This window comes from Sesamum indicum, linkage group LG7 (genome assembly GCF_000512975.1).
Source record: "Sesamum indicum cultivar Zhongzhi No. 13 linkage group LG7, S_indicum_v1.0, whole genome shotgun sequence".
Lineage (NCBI taxonomy): Eukaryota > Viridiplantae > Streptophyta > Magnoliopsida > Lamiales > Pedaliaceae > Sesamum > Sesamum indicum.
Genome location: NC_026151.1, coordinates 8,486,168 through 8,503,065, shown reverse-complemented (window position 1 = coordinate 8,503,065; position 16,898 = coordinate 8,486,168). Strand labels below are relative to the sequence as shown.

The window sequence follows — 16,898 nt, the reverse complement described above, 5'->3', positions numbered from 1 at the left end:
TTTTTTTTTTTTTTTTATGTTTATATACATTCACTTTTCATTTAATCAAACACAAGGAACTCCAATCCATGAAAATAAATTGACTTTTCTATTTTAAATTTTATTTAATTTTTTATTCTAAGTAATACATATACGTTACATGTATGAAATCCTTATTATATGCTAAAAAATTGTCCTATTTTTTAAGAAGAAGAAAAGATATTGTAAAGAGGTTTGATAATTTTTCTATTTTTAATTCCACATAAATTTTAAAAAAAATTCTTCAAACATATTTTCAAGAACCATAACTCCAAACATTTATGTATGAGTTTGGAAGGAGTCAAGTTCCAACCAAATGGAAATTTTAGCAACTAAGGTTCAAAGTGATGTACTATCAATTGACAAGTGATATATAGTCATATTAATTGTTCATGGGAAAATTCTTGGAAACAATAATTAATAGTCCTAAATGCATAAAACAAAATTGATTTTCTCATCCTCCAAGAGAAATTTCAAACCCATTCAATGATGTTCAAATTTCGGGAGTGTTTGCATTAATTTTTTTCTTTTTTAAAAAAAATATATTTATTAGATTCCGACTTTAAAAAAACTACTTTAAAGTATTTGTAAGTAATGATTCTATTTTAAAAATTGTCAAAAATAAATAAATACTTTTGAATCAAAAGCTATAAAGTATATATTGATTGATGCTTTTAGTTGTTTTGATTTTTTTGTAAATAAATTCAGTTCTTTGGAGTTTGGACTATTTTTTTATTATTATAATAATTTTAATCTTGATTTACTTTTTTTTATTTATGTTTTTGTATTTACATATTTAAAGTTGACATTGAACTCTTCAACTATACAATGGGAAAATTTATTTGTAATTTTTACTTTAAATATTAATAATATATATATATAAGAGAGAGAGAGAGAGAGAGAGAGAGAGAGAGAGAGAGAGAGAATCTCATTTAATTATTTCATTTGAAGTATAATATAAGTTAGAGGGGACAAAATCTAACCACAAATATTTTCTTTGTTTATTGTTTGACATATGACCTAAATAAGATTTAATAAATACCTAACCAAACAATATTCCTTAATTATTTCACATTCGATGTGGGTCACGATAGGGGTTAAAGAGGTCTAAACCTCTTAATTGAATATTTTGCCTTCCAAAAATTAAATAATCGCAAGATAGGTTAAGATTTTATGTGATATTTTTATCGGATCGAGGCCTAATAATCTAGAATGGCAATCATTGATGCTTCCACCATTTGAGGGTCTGAGTTCTCAGTTGGATACATGACTCCGTACAATTTCTGACAATTAATTTGCCAGCCCTTTATAAATATTGGTTGACTTTGTTAAACAAACATGCATTTATGACACCAAAGATTAGTTCTCACTATAAAAAAAAAAATTGAGGTTTTGCTACACTATAAATAACCACGGCTCAAAAATCATTGTAAATTGCTACTATTAACCACGGTTAAATAAAATTGTAGCAAAAACTTAAATTTTTATCACGATAATCACTATTCACTATGATTTTTAGTCATAACCAAAATATTTGTATGGTTTTAGCCATGACTAATGTATTAGCTACACTTGTACAAACAACGGTTAATGGCCTTTGCGAAGTCATGGTTGATTTGTATTTGCTAGAATTATCTTCTTTTGGCTAGTAATTAAACGTAGCAAAAAATCTCTGCAACCACAATTAATTATTAGCTTAAACGAACTCTGGTTCAGATATTGAAAGATTTTAGTTAAGGATCACTTCTACAAACATAACTAGTTGTGTAACATGCGAACTCAGGATCTAAGATTGAGAGGCTAAGATACCTCACACTTTCGATCATCTGACGGGGATAGTAAACCCCATCTCCACCTCAAACACTACTCACGACCTTCTTCCGAACCAATTTCAATGTAGAAATTAAAAAAAAAAAATATTACTAGAGATGTTTCTTGCAAGATTTCTTTTCTTTTTTTTCTTTTTTTCTTACAGAGAAGTTTGGAAGACTTCAATTCTAATTTCTTGCATGGATGGAACCATGAATTTTAACTGGAAAGCAAAGAGATATTTCCAGTCATGAAAAATATTTTTTTTGGAAAAAAAAAAAATTAATACAGATATAATGCCGGCGATGTGAATTGTCTGAAATGCCCTTAACTATATTTATTTCTTCCATGATAATCATTTCTTTAATTAATTATCGAGCACGCCTATATCAAAAAGTAGGGGTTTTTTGGTTCAATAAATTTGCATTGTAGTTAAATATACGAGATGGATTGTGTACCCACTTTTCAATAAGGGTTCACACCATATTAGTAATATCGAGCCTTCAATTTATAACGAGCTTAATATATATGCACCAACAGAATAGATTATTATGTAGAGAATCATATCCTGCATAATCAACCAAACAAAATAGATCAAACTTGTATATATATACACACACATTATATGTATATATATTTAACAAATTAATACATAGATAATATAAATTTTGTACACATGCAACATATATAACATGAATTTCCAACATAAAATGTGAACTGATTTGGACAAACTTTCTTCTTATAACACTGATCACAAACATTAATTTGTCTTACATCATCATTAACACACAGTAACTTAAACCCCACAAATCATTCAAGAAAGAAGGGAAAAAGAGGCTCTAATTAAGGAGTAAGATAAAGAGTGAAATGAGTAATGGTTTCAAGGCCATCTGTGGTGTGCTGATCCTCATGTGGAAGTGTCTCAATTGTAGCATACCCTTTTGCATTCTCGTACTTCCCTGTCCCTCCAACAATGGCTATGTGTGATATTGGCGTGGCTGTCCGATGAACCCCAAAGAAGCTCACTGTATCAAGAATCTCATGATCGTGTTCCCCGCCGTGGAATGCCACCGTCAGCGCCACCGTGTGGCTGCTGCCGTCGCTTGAGCTCACCATGTAAAAGCCCTGTGCTCTTCCCAGCACAGAGGTCCCCAGCTCGTGCCCTTCTGTGATCTCATTGTCGACCACCGTCACGGTCCCGAACATCAGTTGTTGGAGGGTGAGGCCGGCTGGGAGTTGCCCCGCCGTCACGAAGGCTTGGTTGTTGCTGGCGACGACGTTGTTGCCGTTGCTTTGGACAAGGGTGTTGGTAGGGGAGCCGTTGAGGCCGACGAGGGAGGGGTAGTTGTTGTTGTTGATGACTCCGTTGATGGTGTTGAGGGGGACGCCACCGTTGATGGGGAAGATTTGGTTGTTGGGCACGGAGAATGGGAGGTTGTTGGCGTCGGAGTTGGCCACGACGCCGGTGACTACTCGGCCAGAGGGGTGCGTGCCACCGAGGATGTCGTGCATGAAGAAAGACAACGTGGGGTGGTCCGAGATGGCACCGTTTGTGCCAGTGGCAACCCCACCGGATGTTGCAGTGGCGGTAGGAGTGGTGACTGGTGGTGGCACGGGTGCAACAATGGGAGCTGATTCTTCCCCGATAGAAGGGTCAGCAACCGGTGCCACATCAGTGGTTGGAGTGGTGGTAGGGGTGGTAACTGGTGGTGGCACGGGTGCAATGACGGGGGCCGGTTCTTCTAGGATGGGAGGTTCAGAAATTGGTGCTACATTGGTGGTTGAAGTGGTTGTGGTGGCGGTAGGCTGTGTTTCGGGCAGGGTTACAAGGTTACTTTCATCAGGCAACTCGTTGGAGACAGGAAGCTGTGGAGTTAGTTGGTCAAGAACTCTTGATGAAGTGGCGAATGGGATGGTTAGAAGTAAGAAGCAAATAATTAAATTGAGAAATTTAGGCATATTGGATGTGAGCGAAGAAGAGGAGGGAAATGAGATATGAATGTTGAGAATGATTGATGGATTGGGGGAAATGTGAGAAGGGTATTATATAGTGGAATGAGAAGTGGAGCTGATGATGGATGATATGGAGTTGGTGCAGTATTATTCATTGCACTGTCATTTGTTTAGTTGAGAAACCTAATTTCTTGAAGCCTATGAAGAAATGGTTTTGTTGAGTTTTACACACACACACATATATATAATGTAGGATGGTATTTATTAATTGAAATATTTTATTATAAATTAATAATGTATTTCATGTTTATTTTTTATAATATCTGTATTCTTTGTATATTTAAACAAACACTACTCAAGAGTGAAAGGTACAAACACACATTACTCGAAAGCGAACATCTAGAGATATAACATATTTCGATAGAATCCATTTAGAACTAATCAGGGAAGTGGGGTATACTCTACAAGCCCAAGACTTATCATTTTGATAAATGGGCTTTCTAATCTACAAGAATTTGACTAGAAACACAACATTTTAAAATAATTTAAAATTCATTAATATCCAATAAAATATAATTTAAAAATTAAAATCAAGATATAAGGAATCAAGCAGAGCAAATTTAGGCAGGTGATAAACTACAGCCATACAGAGCATTTCAAAGGTTTGATGGATTGATTTTCTGTAGTAACAGTTACTGTATTTCTCCACACTGTAAAATTAGATGCAGAACTAAATCAAGAAAAGACTCGCACTGTCTTCTAGCAAAAGCCAATATCAACAAGGTGGCCAGGAGGATGAAACGGCGGATGAAAAGCATTCATTATTCAGCCAGATCCCAGAAAAGTGCATTTACAAGAAGTATTCGGGTTAGAGCAACTAGAGTACAACGGTGAGCATCTTCTGGTTTACATATGTTTAGCAAAGATAGACTCAACTACACCCTGAGCTATAGGATGATAGCAAGCGCATGCCTCTGAGAACACCCTCTTGGCAAATATTTTCTCCTCTTCTTTGCCGGTGCCCTGGACTAGTCCAGTATAGAGTGGGCGGAGATATTTCATCCTTCCAACTTCCTTCAGAGTTTTCTCAACCTCGTTATAGTAATTACTGCACCTTGATGAAATAGCAAGCTGAAGAAATGCCACCTTGACCTCATAATCTTTTGATTCTGAAAGCCTGTATCGTGCATCCAGAGCTAATACCTGTGGCAAGGTCAACATGGTAAAGCTGCATTAGCTCTACATCGGGAAGGTGTTATTCTATAGGAAGAAAATGATGAATCTTGCAGGCTTGAATTCTTACAAAAGCATCTTCATTTTAATCTAATTCCTCGTCTCCTGATGGAATAAGGAGCATATAATATTTGAGGAGAGAATAATGATATTATTTAAGCACTATCACATATGAAGCCTTCTCCTCAAGTTTCCTTGGCAAGTCTAAAAAAAATTCAAGATCCCTTGGGCTAAAAGTAAGGAGCTTCTACTCGATAAATACCAGAGACTGAAACTATTCTCAAGAATAGAGGACAGATGGTGATGTGGAATTTGATCAACTAAAGTTAACATTTGCTTTATCTTATATGACAAGAGAAGTGGAGAAGATATACTGGGAAACAAAGAAAATAGAAAAAAAGTACAGATAGCAACTGAACTAAGATAACCACCTACTTCTTCTAATTAAGACGCTAAAAGTCTAAAAAGCAGAAGATTGCAACTTTGGGCAAATTAGAGAACCAATCTCTAGGATGCTGCAAGAATATAAGTTGTGTTTATCAAAGAATTTAAACAGGCAGATGAAGTTTATTGATTATGAAGGCTGTCTAGGTAATAGAAAGTGCATCAATTCGTCATGCCATAACAGTACCTGTGAAGCTTCAACAGATTTAGGAAGGTTTTCTAAGTAAAGCTCCCATTCCTGTCCTCCCCAATCAGCAACTTCATCCTCATTTGGCATCCTTCCTACCTTAAACTCATTAGCCAGAGATACAATCTTTGTATAGATATCAGAAGCAGGCTCCATAGCATCTGGAGGTATGCCAGTACCCTCAGTCCATTCCTTCAAATCAATATGACTTTCTATTCCAGGAACATTTGCTTTCAGGAAATCAAGAAATGTGTCAGTGTCAATAGATTGGAACTTGAAGGTGGCAATATACTTTTTAAGGAACTCATCAAATGCAGGCCTCCCAATCTGTGCATAAAATTCAATGAAAACAATTAAGCTCTTCTAAGAACATATAAAAGAAACATAATCTCCAAAGGGCGAAAAAGTATTAAGTATGTCCTTGCCTGTCTCTCAATGCGCCACAAAAATTGGAATCCTTTTTCATAGGGCACTTGAGAATAAACATCATCTGGGTCCACTCCTTGCTGGTTAGTTTTCAATTTTGTGAATTCCATATTGTCCTTAAACCTCTCCATATCCTCAACAAGTCCTTTCCAACCAATTCCGATATTAAGTACAGCTCTTTCCTTTCCTTGCACAGCCTCAACTATCCGGCGCTCCGCATATGTTGTGAAACCCTGTATTGTGTGCGAACAAAACCAAAATCTCAAGATTAGCGGAAACCTCCATAACAAAGTCAAGAAAGAAACCAAGATTAAAAAGAGAAAGGGCTAAAATTGCAGTGACTCTTCTCCTCAAGACGAGACAAATAGAGGCTGCATTTCTCTTAAGTGGATCTGCTTATCCAAACTTCATCATTTACCAACAAATAGAGGCATACTTTTCTCTTAGACAGTTTTGACAAGTCATATTCAAAAGAGTGTACAAGCATTCAATAGTTTTGAAAATTAACATACAGAACAGGTCAAAAGTATCAACATATCAAAATTTTCCAGTATCACAAAGTGAATACCATCTATAGATGAGTGTTACTAATCTTAGCATGATTTAGCAATTCAATTTCATCAACTCGTCATACGTGCATATGACCTCTTATAAAAAACAAATCGCCTGTCACTTAACATAAACCATAACCAAGTATACAACACAAGCAATTACCTCATTTAACCAGAAGTGATCATTACTCTTATTGGTAATCAGATTCCCGGTCCAGCTATGAGCAAGCTCATGAGCCACTACCTGCGCGCCAGTGGCATCCCCCTTAATGACCGTGGGGGTCAAAAACACCATCCTTGGGTTCTCCATTCCTCCATAGGGAAAACTCGGTGGCAAAACCAACAAATCAAACCTCTCCCACTCGTAAGGCCCAAACAACCCCTCTCCTACCTTAATCATCTCCTCCGTCCCTGCAAACTCTGTAGCTGCAGCATCCAACACCCCAGGAATAGCCTCCGAGTAAACCTTGGTTCTAGGACCCACCTCCCTAAAACCCAACTCCCCAACGGCAAATGCAAACAAATACGGCGGGATGGGCTGCTCCATCACAAATTCCTCAACAACCCTCCCTTCCCCACACCACAACGAATCGTCACAAGCACCGCCACACTCCCCGGGAATAGGGTCCCGCCTACAAACGTGTTTTGCACCCATCACAGCTGATAAATAGCGCGGGATATTCAATTTCGCGGCATACTTGATCCGCGCAGCCGGGGTGTCTTGGCAGGGGAAAATGGACCTGGCGTGGATGGCCTGGCATTGGGTATAAACAAAGGGGAACGACTTATTAAACGTTTGGGGAGGAGAAAGCCACTGAAGGGCAGAGGAGGAGGGGGCAGTTTTGAAGATGACCAACAACTGGGAGTGGTTGGAAAGGGTGACAGTGAGGGATTGACCCAAAATGGCGTCGGGGGAAGTGGGCTGCAGAGTGAAGGGGAGAGGGGTCAGAGTGGCGATGTCAAGGACTTGGGAGATCGAGAGGGAGCGGGAATCGAGGGTGAAGGCGCCGGAGTAAGGGGCGGCGAGAGAGAGGACGGCGGAGGAGAGAATGGTGGAGGAAGCAAAGTCGAAGTAGAAGGAGAGGGAGATGTGGGTGGTGAGGGGGTGGGTGGAGTCTGTGTAGGAGTGAGGATCAATGAGCGCCATTATAGATGAGCAGAGTTCAAATTCTCCTTTTCTGGGAAATGGGTGCAGAGGATAAAGTGGTGGTTAACGGCGGCGGAGGGTGGTAGAGAGGTGGCGGAATCTTGTCGCGCAAGCAATGGAAGAGAGGAATGGGATTAGGCAAAGAATGTGATGGATGGTGAGTGAGTGTAATCCACTGAACTGAAATTAGGGTTTAAAAAATTGGAGGGAGAGAAGAATTGGGAATAAAGACAAAAGGAATAAAGGTAAAGATGAAATAAACTACAGAGAATTTGGCCAAAAGATTGAATGCATTGCCAAATCTCTTTAGTTCATATGATTCCTAATAATCCTTATTTTTATTTTAAATAGATTTTAGGATAATTATACCACTCATAAAATTTGATACAATCAATTATAATTAAAAAAATTATATTTAATATTTTTAATTATTCTGATAAATAGATAATTCCGTTAGTCAAAATTTATTAATTTTAGCAAAATAAATTAAATAAACTTTTGTATTTACTACTGATTGACTTATTACTATCTCATTAAAAGTCAAATAATACCATCCTTATACATCTCCCTACACTGATGTATGTAATAATAAGTATACCATCATCCTTATAAAAAAATATGATAATTAATAAGAAAAAAGAAAAATCAAATTTATTGCATAATATGTTCATTGCAAATTTTATATATATTACCTTCTAATACATAGGCATCATTATATTTATTACATTGCTTTTTTTTTTTTTTTAGTACCATAAATATTTCATATTTGAATGAAAGATAAAAGTGTTTCCTCCCAAGGTTAAATATTTCATGAATTCAAACTAAAAGAGCGGGAAATACTATATATTAGAATAAATATTATCTTTTTTTTTACATTTAAATAACGCTCGAATTTAGCTAACTTCAACCATTGTAATTGAATTCAAACTGTATGTTCATATATATATAATGAAAAAGTCGTATACACGTTAATTATTATTATATTTTTATCTCGCATACAGAAGAAATAAAGAAAAAGAGGATGGATGCATTTACATGCCATCAAATATTGGCGTTAGAGCAACGAGAGGAGAGGCGGTGAGTATCATTTTGTCTACGTATACTTAATAAGAATAGCTTCAACGACGCCCTGAGCTATAGGGTGATAACAAGAGCAAGCCTCTGAGAACACTCTCTTGGCAAATATTTTCTCCTCCTCTTTGCCCGTCCCCTGGACTAGTGCCTTATAGAGCGGCCGGAGGTATTGCATCCTTCCAACTTCTTTCAGAGTTTTCTCCACCTCACTATAGTATTTACTGCACCTTGATGCAATAGCCAGCTGAAGAAACGCCACCTTTACCTCGTAATCTTTGGATTCTGAAAGCTTGTAGCGTGCATCTAGAGCTAATACCTGTGATATGGCCACCATGGTAAAACCTGCATTAGCTCTATGACAAAACGTGTAATTCTTGAGGAAGAAAATGCTAAATTTTGCAAGCTCTGCTCGGATTCTTGTAAAGCATCCTTTTTTAATCTAATTCCTTGACTCCTTAGTCCTGATGGCATAAGTTTTCTTGGCAAGTCCCAAAGATTCAAGATCCCTTGAGCTAGATAATAGACAAAAAGTACAGATAGCAACTGAAAAATGATAACCAATAAATCTAGAAAGCAGATGATTGCAACTTTAAGCAAATTACAGACAATCTCTACGAATAGTACAAGAATGCAGCTTGTATCTATCCAAGAATTTCAACAGGGAGATGAAGCTGGAGGTTATGAAGGTTGTCGGTGATTAAAAAGTGCATCAGTTCGTCATACATTAACAGTACCTGTGAAACTTCGACAGATTTAGGCAGGTTTTCTAAGTACAGCTCCCATTCTTGTCCTCCCCAATCAGCAACTTCATCCTCATTTCGCATCCTTCCTACCTTAAACTCATTAGCCAGAGACACAATCTTGGTATAGATATCAGAAGCAGGCTCCATAGCATCTGGAGGTATGCCAGTACCCTCAGTCCATACCTTCAAATCAATATGATTTTCTATTCCAGGAATATTTGCTTTCAGGAAATCAAGAAATATATCAGTGTCAATAGATTGGAACTTGAAGGTGGCAATATAATTTTTAAGAAACTCGTCAAATGCAGGCCTCCCGATCTGTGCATAAAATACAACAAGAACAATTAAACTCTTCTATGAAGATATAAAAGACACATAATCTTCAAAGAGCAGAAAAGCCACCAATATGTACTTGCCTGTCTCTCAATGCGCCACAAAAACTGGAATCCTTTTTCATAGGGCACTCGAGAATAGACATCATCTGGGTCCACGCCTTGCTGGTTAGTTTTCAGTTTTGTGAATTCCATGTTGTCCTTAAACCTCTCCATATCCTCAACAAGTAGTTTCCAACCAATTCCAATATTGAGTACAGCTCTTTCCTTTCCTTGCACAGCCTCAACTATTCGCCGCTCTGCATATGTTGTGATACCCTGTAACGTACGAGCACGAACCCAAGATCTAAAAATTAGCGGAATCATTCATAAAAATGTCAAGAAAAGAACCAAGATGAGAAAAGAGGAAAGGGCTAAAGTTGCATTGTACTCGTTTCTCCTTAAGAAGAGACAAATAGAGGTCACATTTCTCTTGACTTCCCAGTCTCATTAAACTTAAACAGATGATCTGCTTATATAAACTCCATCATTACCAACAACTCAAAGGTCGATTGGCATACTTTTCTCTTACAGAGAGTTTGAGAAGTCATATTCAAATGAATGGACAAGCATCCGTAGTTTAAAAAATTAACATACAAAATAGTGCAAAAGCATCATCAAATCAAAATTTTCCAATATCATAAAAAGAATTCCATCTTAACATGAGTGCTACTGATCTTAGCATGAATTAGCAATTCAGTTGCATTAACTCCTTATACTTATAAATGCCTCTTAAAAAAACCAAATCGCCTGCCACTTAATACAAACCATTACCAAGTATACAAAACAAGCAATTACCTCATTTAACCAGAAGTGATCATTAGTCTTGTTGGTAATCAAATTTCCGGTCCAGCTATGAGCGAGCTCGTGAGCCACAACCTGTGCACCAGTCCCGTCCCCCTTAATCACTGTGGGGGTCAAAAACACCATCCTTGGGTTCTCCATTCCTCCATATGGGAAACTCGGTGGCAAAACCAACAAATCAAACCTCTCCCACTCATAAGGCCCAAACAATCCCTCTCCTACCTTAATCATCTCCTCCGTCCCAGCAAACTCTCTAGCAGCAGCATCCAACACCCCGGGGACGGCCTCTGAATAAATCTTGGTTCTAGGACCCACCTCCCTAAAACCCAACTCCCCAACTGCAAATGCAAACAAGTACGGTGGGATGGGCTGCTCCATGACAAATTCCTCAACAACCCTCCCTTCCCCACACCACAAAGAATCATCACAGGCATCCCGGCACTCCCCGGGAACAGGGTCCCGCCTACCAACGTGTTTTGCACCCATCACAGCCGATAAATAGCGCGGGATATTCAATTTCGCGGCATATTTGATACGGGCAGCCGGGGTGTCTTGGCAGGGGAAAACAGACCTGGCGTGGATGGCCTGGCATTGGGTGTAAACAAAGGGGAACGACTTATTAAACGTTTGAGCAGGGGAAAGCCACTGGAGGGCGGAGGAGGAGGGGGCAGTTTTGAAGATGACCAACAACTGGGAATGGTCGGAGAGGGTGACCGTGAGGGATTGTCCCAAAATGGCGTCCGGAGAAGTGGGCTGCAGAGTGAAGGGGAGGGGAGTCAGAGTAGCGAGGTCGAGGACGTCGGAGATCAAGAGGGAGCGGGAATCGAGGGTGAAGGAGCCGGAGTAAGGGGCGGCAAGAGAGAGGACTGCGGAGGAGAGAATGGTGGAGGAAGCGAAGTCGAAGTACAAGGAGAGGGAGATATGGGTGGTGAGGGGGTGGGTGGAGTCTGCATAGGAGTGAGGATCAATGGGCGCCATTATTGATGAGCAGAGTTCAAATCCTCCTTTTCTTGGAAATGGGTTCGGAGGATAAAGTGGTGGTTAACGGCGGCGGAGGGTGGTGGAGAGGTGGCGGAGTTTTGTTGGGCAAGCAAACGGAAGAGAGGAATGAAGCAACACAAGAATGTGATGGATGGTGAGTGTAGTCCACTTCCACTGAACTGAAATCTTTGGTTTTAAAATTTGGAGGGAGTGAGGAATTGGGGATAAAGACAAAAGGAATAAAGGTAAAGATAAAATAAATTACAAAGAATTTGGCCAAAAGATGGAATTATTGAGCACTTGCTTCAATTTTTATTTATAATTCTTTTAGCATATATTATAACAAAGTTTTTTAAAATTTTGATATAATTATAAATATTTAATAATATTTTTTAATGTTAATAATTATTTAACAATTATATTAATCCGTTTAGTCATCTTTAAATTTTTATTTTTTATCACCCTACATTAAGAGGATATTTATAATTTTTCAAATAATGAAAGAGTATTCATAATTATACCAAATTTCGTATGAGTTTGTGTAATTTACCCATTTTTTTATTGCCATATTGACATTTGTTAATATTTTTATTTATTCAATTAGTATAAAGAAAATGATCTGAAAATGGATGTGAAAAAATAAAAAATCAAACTAACTTCAATATATTCCTAATCAATATTGTAAAAAGTAAAAATGATAATAAATACATGTAAATTAAATTGTTGTTCTAAAATAATATTTACACATCATATTCTTATTTAATTTCTTTTTCTTACTTAAATTGGTTAACGTTCACTTAAATGGCGATTTTTTTAACAGTTATTACTTAAATGACGATTTTTTATATTGCAGAAGATAAAGCGCCTGACTCGAATGGCTATACTTTTGAATTCTTTAAAGCGATTTGACCATTTTTCGTAATTGAGTTTAATTTTGTTACGACTTTTTTGTCCTAATTGTTTTTTGAATATTTCAAAAGTATCCTATCATAGTAATAACAAAAATTTACCCATCTACGTTAAATAATTTCACAAATAAATTGATAATATATTAATTTTTTTATTAAACACTTCCATATCATTTTTTTTCCGAACTAATATTCGAAATACTTCAAACTTTTACATTTTAGTCACTTATCAAAAAATAAAAATTATTATCAAACACTTTTGAAAAAGTATAATTTTCGCAAAACACTCCCTAAGTTCGACTTTGATAAAATTATTCAAATTGTGACTTATAAATCGATTTTCATTCAACGGTAGATATAATAAAATCATCGAATCGAAATTAGTTCTTGCTATTTTTATAATTTTTGAATATAATCAATTCTAAAAATCAAAACTTTTTTAAATCTTCATTTCCTTTTTCAATTATTTAAAAAGCAAAATAAATGGAGTATATTATATCTTGCTTGTTTACCACATTAGAATTAATAAAAAGAAATAAAATGTAAAAATATAAATAATAGGAAAAGTAGATAGAATAAATACTTTTATCAATAAATTTATGTATGATAAATATTACATATTTTTATTAAAATACCCTCAAATATATATATTTATATGTAAAATAAGTACTTGAATTTTCCATTGATGCACATTTAACTTTTTTATATTTTAGTTAAATAAAGAAAAATAAGATATTAAATTATGTATGTGTATCGAGTGTGCTCCCACATTAAGTATACATTAAGAATGGGATTAGGTTAATGGGCTTAAGTGAAAAAATGGAAAGACAGAGGGGCTAAAGTGTAAAAAAAGTTCCCCCAGAAATTTAGGACCATCCACAGGGAGAGAATTGTCCAACTAGGGAAGACAAGATTTTTTCCATCTGCGGCTCCCCCCTGGGATCATATCACACAGTTCCATGCAGTACCTAGTAAAGTCGCGTTAATATAGTTCCAAAATGCCCACATCGCGTGGCAATCAGGAAAGAGACTTTACGATCAAAGAATTGGAGGGGGAAGTTACAGTAGGCGAACAAATAGAACTTTACCTTTACCTCATATCATATATTCCGAAAAGTTGTGATTTTTTTTTAATTATTTTTATTGTCATTACGCCAAACCATCAGCCCATTACTTCTCAGTTCCCACTCGACAAATCCAGAGTCAAGAATCAAAACCCGAAGGCATTCGAAGAAGACCCTTGAATTTTTTTTTGAGCTGAGAAGGAATTCTTGGAGATTGGGAAATTTGAGGGAAAAATGGATGATTATACGAGGGAAATGATGGATTTGAAAACCCTGGTAACTCGTACTCTGGAGAAGAAAGGAGTCCTTGCCAAGATCCGTGTTAGCATCCTTGTCCTCATTTTAATTTTTTCCACATTTACCGTAATTTCTGTTTTTCCGTTGTAATTCTTGTTTCTCTGTGTAAATTGGTGTTTTTCTGTTTGCGTCCGTGGATATATGTGGCCATGTGGGCGTTGAATCATTTCTGGCAATAAAGAAGTCAGGGGATCGCGTAATGTAGAGCAAATTGCTCGGAAAATATGTTGATGTGTTTTATTCTGATTTTTAACTTTTGTTTTTGGTAGCTGTAATGTTTGCGTCTGAAAGTGCTGGAAGGTGTGTATAGTTTTTCTTTTTTACCTGATTTCATGGTGCACATTCGCTTCAGATTTGGACTGTTTGGAAAATTAGATAAAGGTGTATTCTGCAAGTTAACATATGACACGGTTAGATTTCCTGAAGTGAGAATTCTTGGGCTTCATTGCTGGCTGCACTTGAGTTTCTTTTCATATTTCTAAGTAGTAGTTTACTTTTGCATTTTTTTCGTAATGGCTGTGACGCATAATTCATTGATATGCAAATTCGGGTTTTAAGATGTCATAATTCGAATGCTGGAGTTTTATAATGCTTACCAGTGTTTCATTGGTGGTTGTTGACGCATGTAAAGGTTCTTGGAATTTAGCAGACTGATGTAGAACATTAGTGAATACTTTTACTTAATCTGTTCGGTATTACATGAAGAGTTTCTGGAGTTATCAATTTGCTGAACAAGTATCTGTAGACACTTCTGCAGAAGAGATGTATATGCACACACCGAATATTGAAGAAGTGTGCCTCAGCATTTGGTTCCATTTAAGATGCTGAAGTTTTAATTTGCTTGGATGTTAGGCTGAGCTGAGAGCTAGTGTGTTTGAAGCAATCGAAGAGGAGGATAAAGTAATAGAGAAAGAAGAAGGTTTGCCTCCTGCACTATTGGGTAGCTGCAATGAACGGGCAAAGCAACTCCATAACTCACCTTCAGGTAATTTTAGTTTCAGCAGTCTGTACTATTTTTCCAATGATGTTGATGCCATCTATGTATGTAAAACCAGGCTATATTTCTATCGTCTCGTCTTTCTCTCATTCCGCATTCCTGATACAGAATATTTCCACTGACTTTGAAATCTATAAGGAACTGCGCACCATTACTCATTGTGTATGACTCTGCAGACTAAGTTAGAAACTTTTAATTTCTATGGCATATTCAGTGAAGTCTCTTCTTATATTATTGAAAACAATTTTTGCTGTTCAAAAGTTATTAGGATTATTACTACTTAATCAGGTGGCTTTGGAGCTTCCAAGAGAGTTCAAGTTTTATGAGATTTTGTGGGCTAATATTTTCCCTTGTCTCACAATTTGGTGCCATAATTCAGGAAGGCTTCTAACTGCACTAATATGTGAATATTTGGACTGGGCTCAATTAAATCACACATTGAAAGTCTACCTTCCAGAGTGTAATTTGGTACTTTCTCCCACTGTTGTTACTTTGGAGGTCGGATTTATTTGTTTATGATGATGGACAGGTTTATCTATTTTATTTTATTTTTATTTTTCAATTTCAGCCAAAGGATTCCTGGAAAAATGAATTAAAAGAATTCAGCAACAAGAATGGATATGACCTTAATCGGATTGGAGACAGCGGGCCTTTGCTTTTGGATGTTCTTGAGGGGTTTTTGAAGTATGAGGTCTGATGAAATCCACTTTGTATGTTAAACTGTAAATTAGTATATGCAGGCAAATATAATGTTAATAATTTGCCTTTTATAGCATAACATGTTGCATGGGTGTATAGGCAGTTACTGTAATAACATGTAACTGATATTTCTTGTAATCCCCAAGCAAACAATTCTAGATGAGAACTGATATTTCTAGAGAACTAGACAGTTAGAACTTTTTGCATCATGATATTTCTGCATGTGCCGAAAGGAAAAAATATCACATGTAACGCTAAGCAGGCGGCTTACCATGCTAAAAGACATGAGTTGAGTTTCTGTTGAGATCTGCTCTACTGGATGTCAATTCATATCGTAGACTTCTATTTTCTTCTCTTTCTTAGAAAGCATAAGCTTTGTTTCATATTCGTGATGTGTGTTCTTGTAGAATTTGACTCAAGGAAGGGGTAGCAACAGGAGATCAACCACTCCTGAACATGAATCTCTATCAAACGTGGAAGGTAGAAATATTAGGAGGCCTTCGCCGTCATCAGTTGCTGGGGGTCTACCTCCACTAGGAAGGTTTATCATCACTTACTATTTCCTTATCTTTCTTCCTTCTTTAGCTTGGTTCATCTTTCAGTTCTTAACTTGTACTGCAATGATGCTTCTTGCAGGCCTGTTCCTGTTTCACAATCATCTGGTGAGCATGAAGGCAATTTCAAGTTGGTTATGCAACATTAGTTAAATTGTTTTATGTTCTCTTATTATTCTGAGTTTCAGATCGAAGAGCTGGGTCATCCACATCTGGCTATAGGAAAGATGAATACAATTGGAGATATGACAACGATGAACTTCCTGATGATGTAGTTCGTGCTTCTGCTGCTTTAGAAAATTTGCAGTTGGATAGAAAAACTCGTCACTTGACCACGTCATGGAGGTTTGTTTCTGCGTCTTGACAATAACATGCTCTATATTTCATGCCATGTATATGGGGAAATTGGATCTCAGAAATGAACCGTACCCTTTTGGCAAAATCATTGGAAAATGTCGGCTAATGTTGTTACAAATACTGAAAGTGAATGTTGGTCAATCTACCTTCACTAGAATTGTTCTTGAATAAAGCATACGTGATATTTTGTTTCTGGAGTCTTAGTGAAATACAAACGTTTGGTGACATGTTCTTGTCCATAATTAGAGTAGAAATGGTTGGAAAATACACCAAACATGGAG

At 36.8% G+C, this 16,898-nt stretch overlaps 4 protein-coding genes across 5 annotated transcripts in view; 1 reads left to right on the top strand and 3 right to left on the bottom strand.

Moving 5' to 3' along the window:
• On the bottom strand, positions 2,549-3,889 carry LOC105166657 (dirigent protein 24). The gene has a single exon (XM_011086096.2). It carries the CDS (start codon positions 3,784-3,786, stop codon positions 2,671-2,673), a length of 1,116 nt encoding a protein of 371 aa, XP_011084398.1. The 5' UTR covers positions 3,787-3,889; the 3' UTR covers positions 2,549-2,670.
• Positions 4,577-7,989, bottom strand: LOC105166641 (leukotriene A-4 hydrolase homolog). The gene is made up of 4 exons (XM_011086081.2): positions 6,785-7,989; positions 6,070-6,303; positions 5,645-5,971; positions 4,577-4,983 (listed from the first exon to the last, which is right to left on the bottom strand). Exons 1-4 carry the CDS (start codon positions 7,766-7,768, stop codon positions 4,687-4,689), a joined length of 1,842 nt encoding a protein of 613 aa, XP_011084383.1. The 5' UTR covers positions 7,769-7,989; the 3' UTR covers positions 4,577-4,686.
• LOC105166640 (leukotriene A-4 hydrolase homolog) lies at positions 8,685-11,920 on the bottom strand. The gene is made up of 4 exons (XM_011086080.2): positions 10,755-11,920; positions 10,002-10,235; positions 9,577-9,903; positions 8,685-9,158 (listed from the first exon to the last, which is right to left on the bottom strand). Exons 1-4 carry the CDS (start codon positions 11,736-11,738, stop codon positions 8,862-8,864), a joined length of 1,842 nt encoding a protein of 613 aa, XP_011084382.1. The 5' UTR covers positions 11,739-11,920; the 3' UTR covers positions 8,685-8,861.
• Positions 13,690-16,898, top strand: part of LOC105166639 (protein TONNEAU 1a-like) — a 4,937-nt gene continuing 1,728 nt past the window's right edge. The window contains exons 1-7 of one of the 2 annotated variants that reach the window (XM_011086079.2): positions 13,690-14,034; positions 14,863-14,995; positions 15,387-15,475; positions 15,582-15,698; positions 16,114-16,247; positions 16,343-16,368; positions 16,449-16,605. In XM_011086079.2, coding sequence (XP_011084381.1) covers positions 13,948-14,034; positions 14,863-14,995; positions 15,387-15,475; positions 15,582-15,698; positions 16,114-16,247; positions 16,343-16,368; positions 16,449-16,605 — 743 coding nt within the window. In that variant the 5' untranslated portion in view covers positions 13,690-13,947. Of the gene's footprint in view, positions 14,035-14,862; positions 14,996-15,386; positions 15,476-15,575; positions 15,699-16,113; positions 16,248-16,342; positions 16,369-16,448; positions 16,606-16,898 lie in introns of both variants that reach the window. The other variant, XM_011086078.2, reaches the window with a different exon arrangement.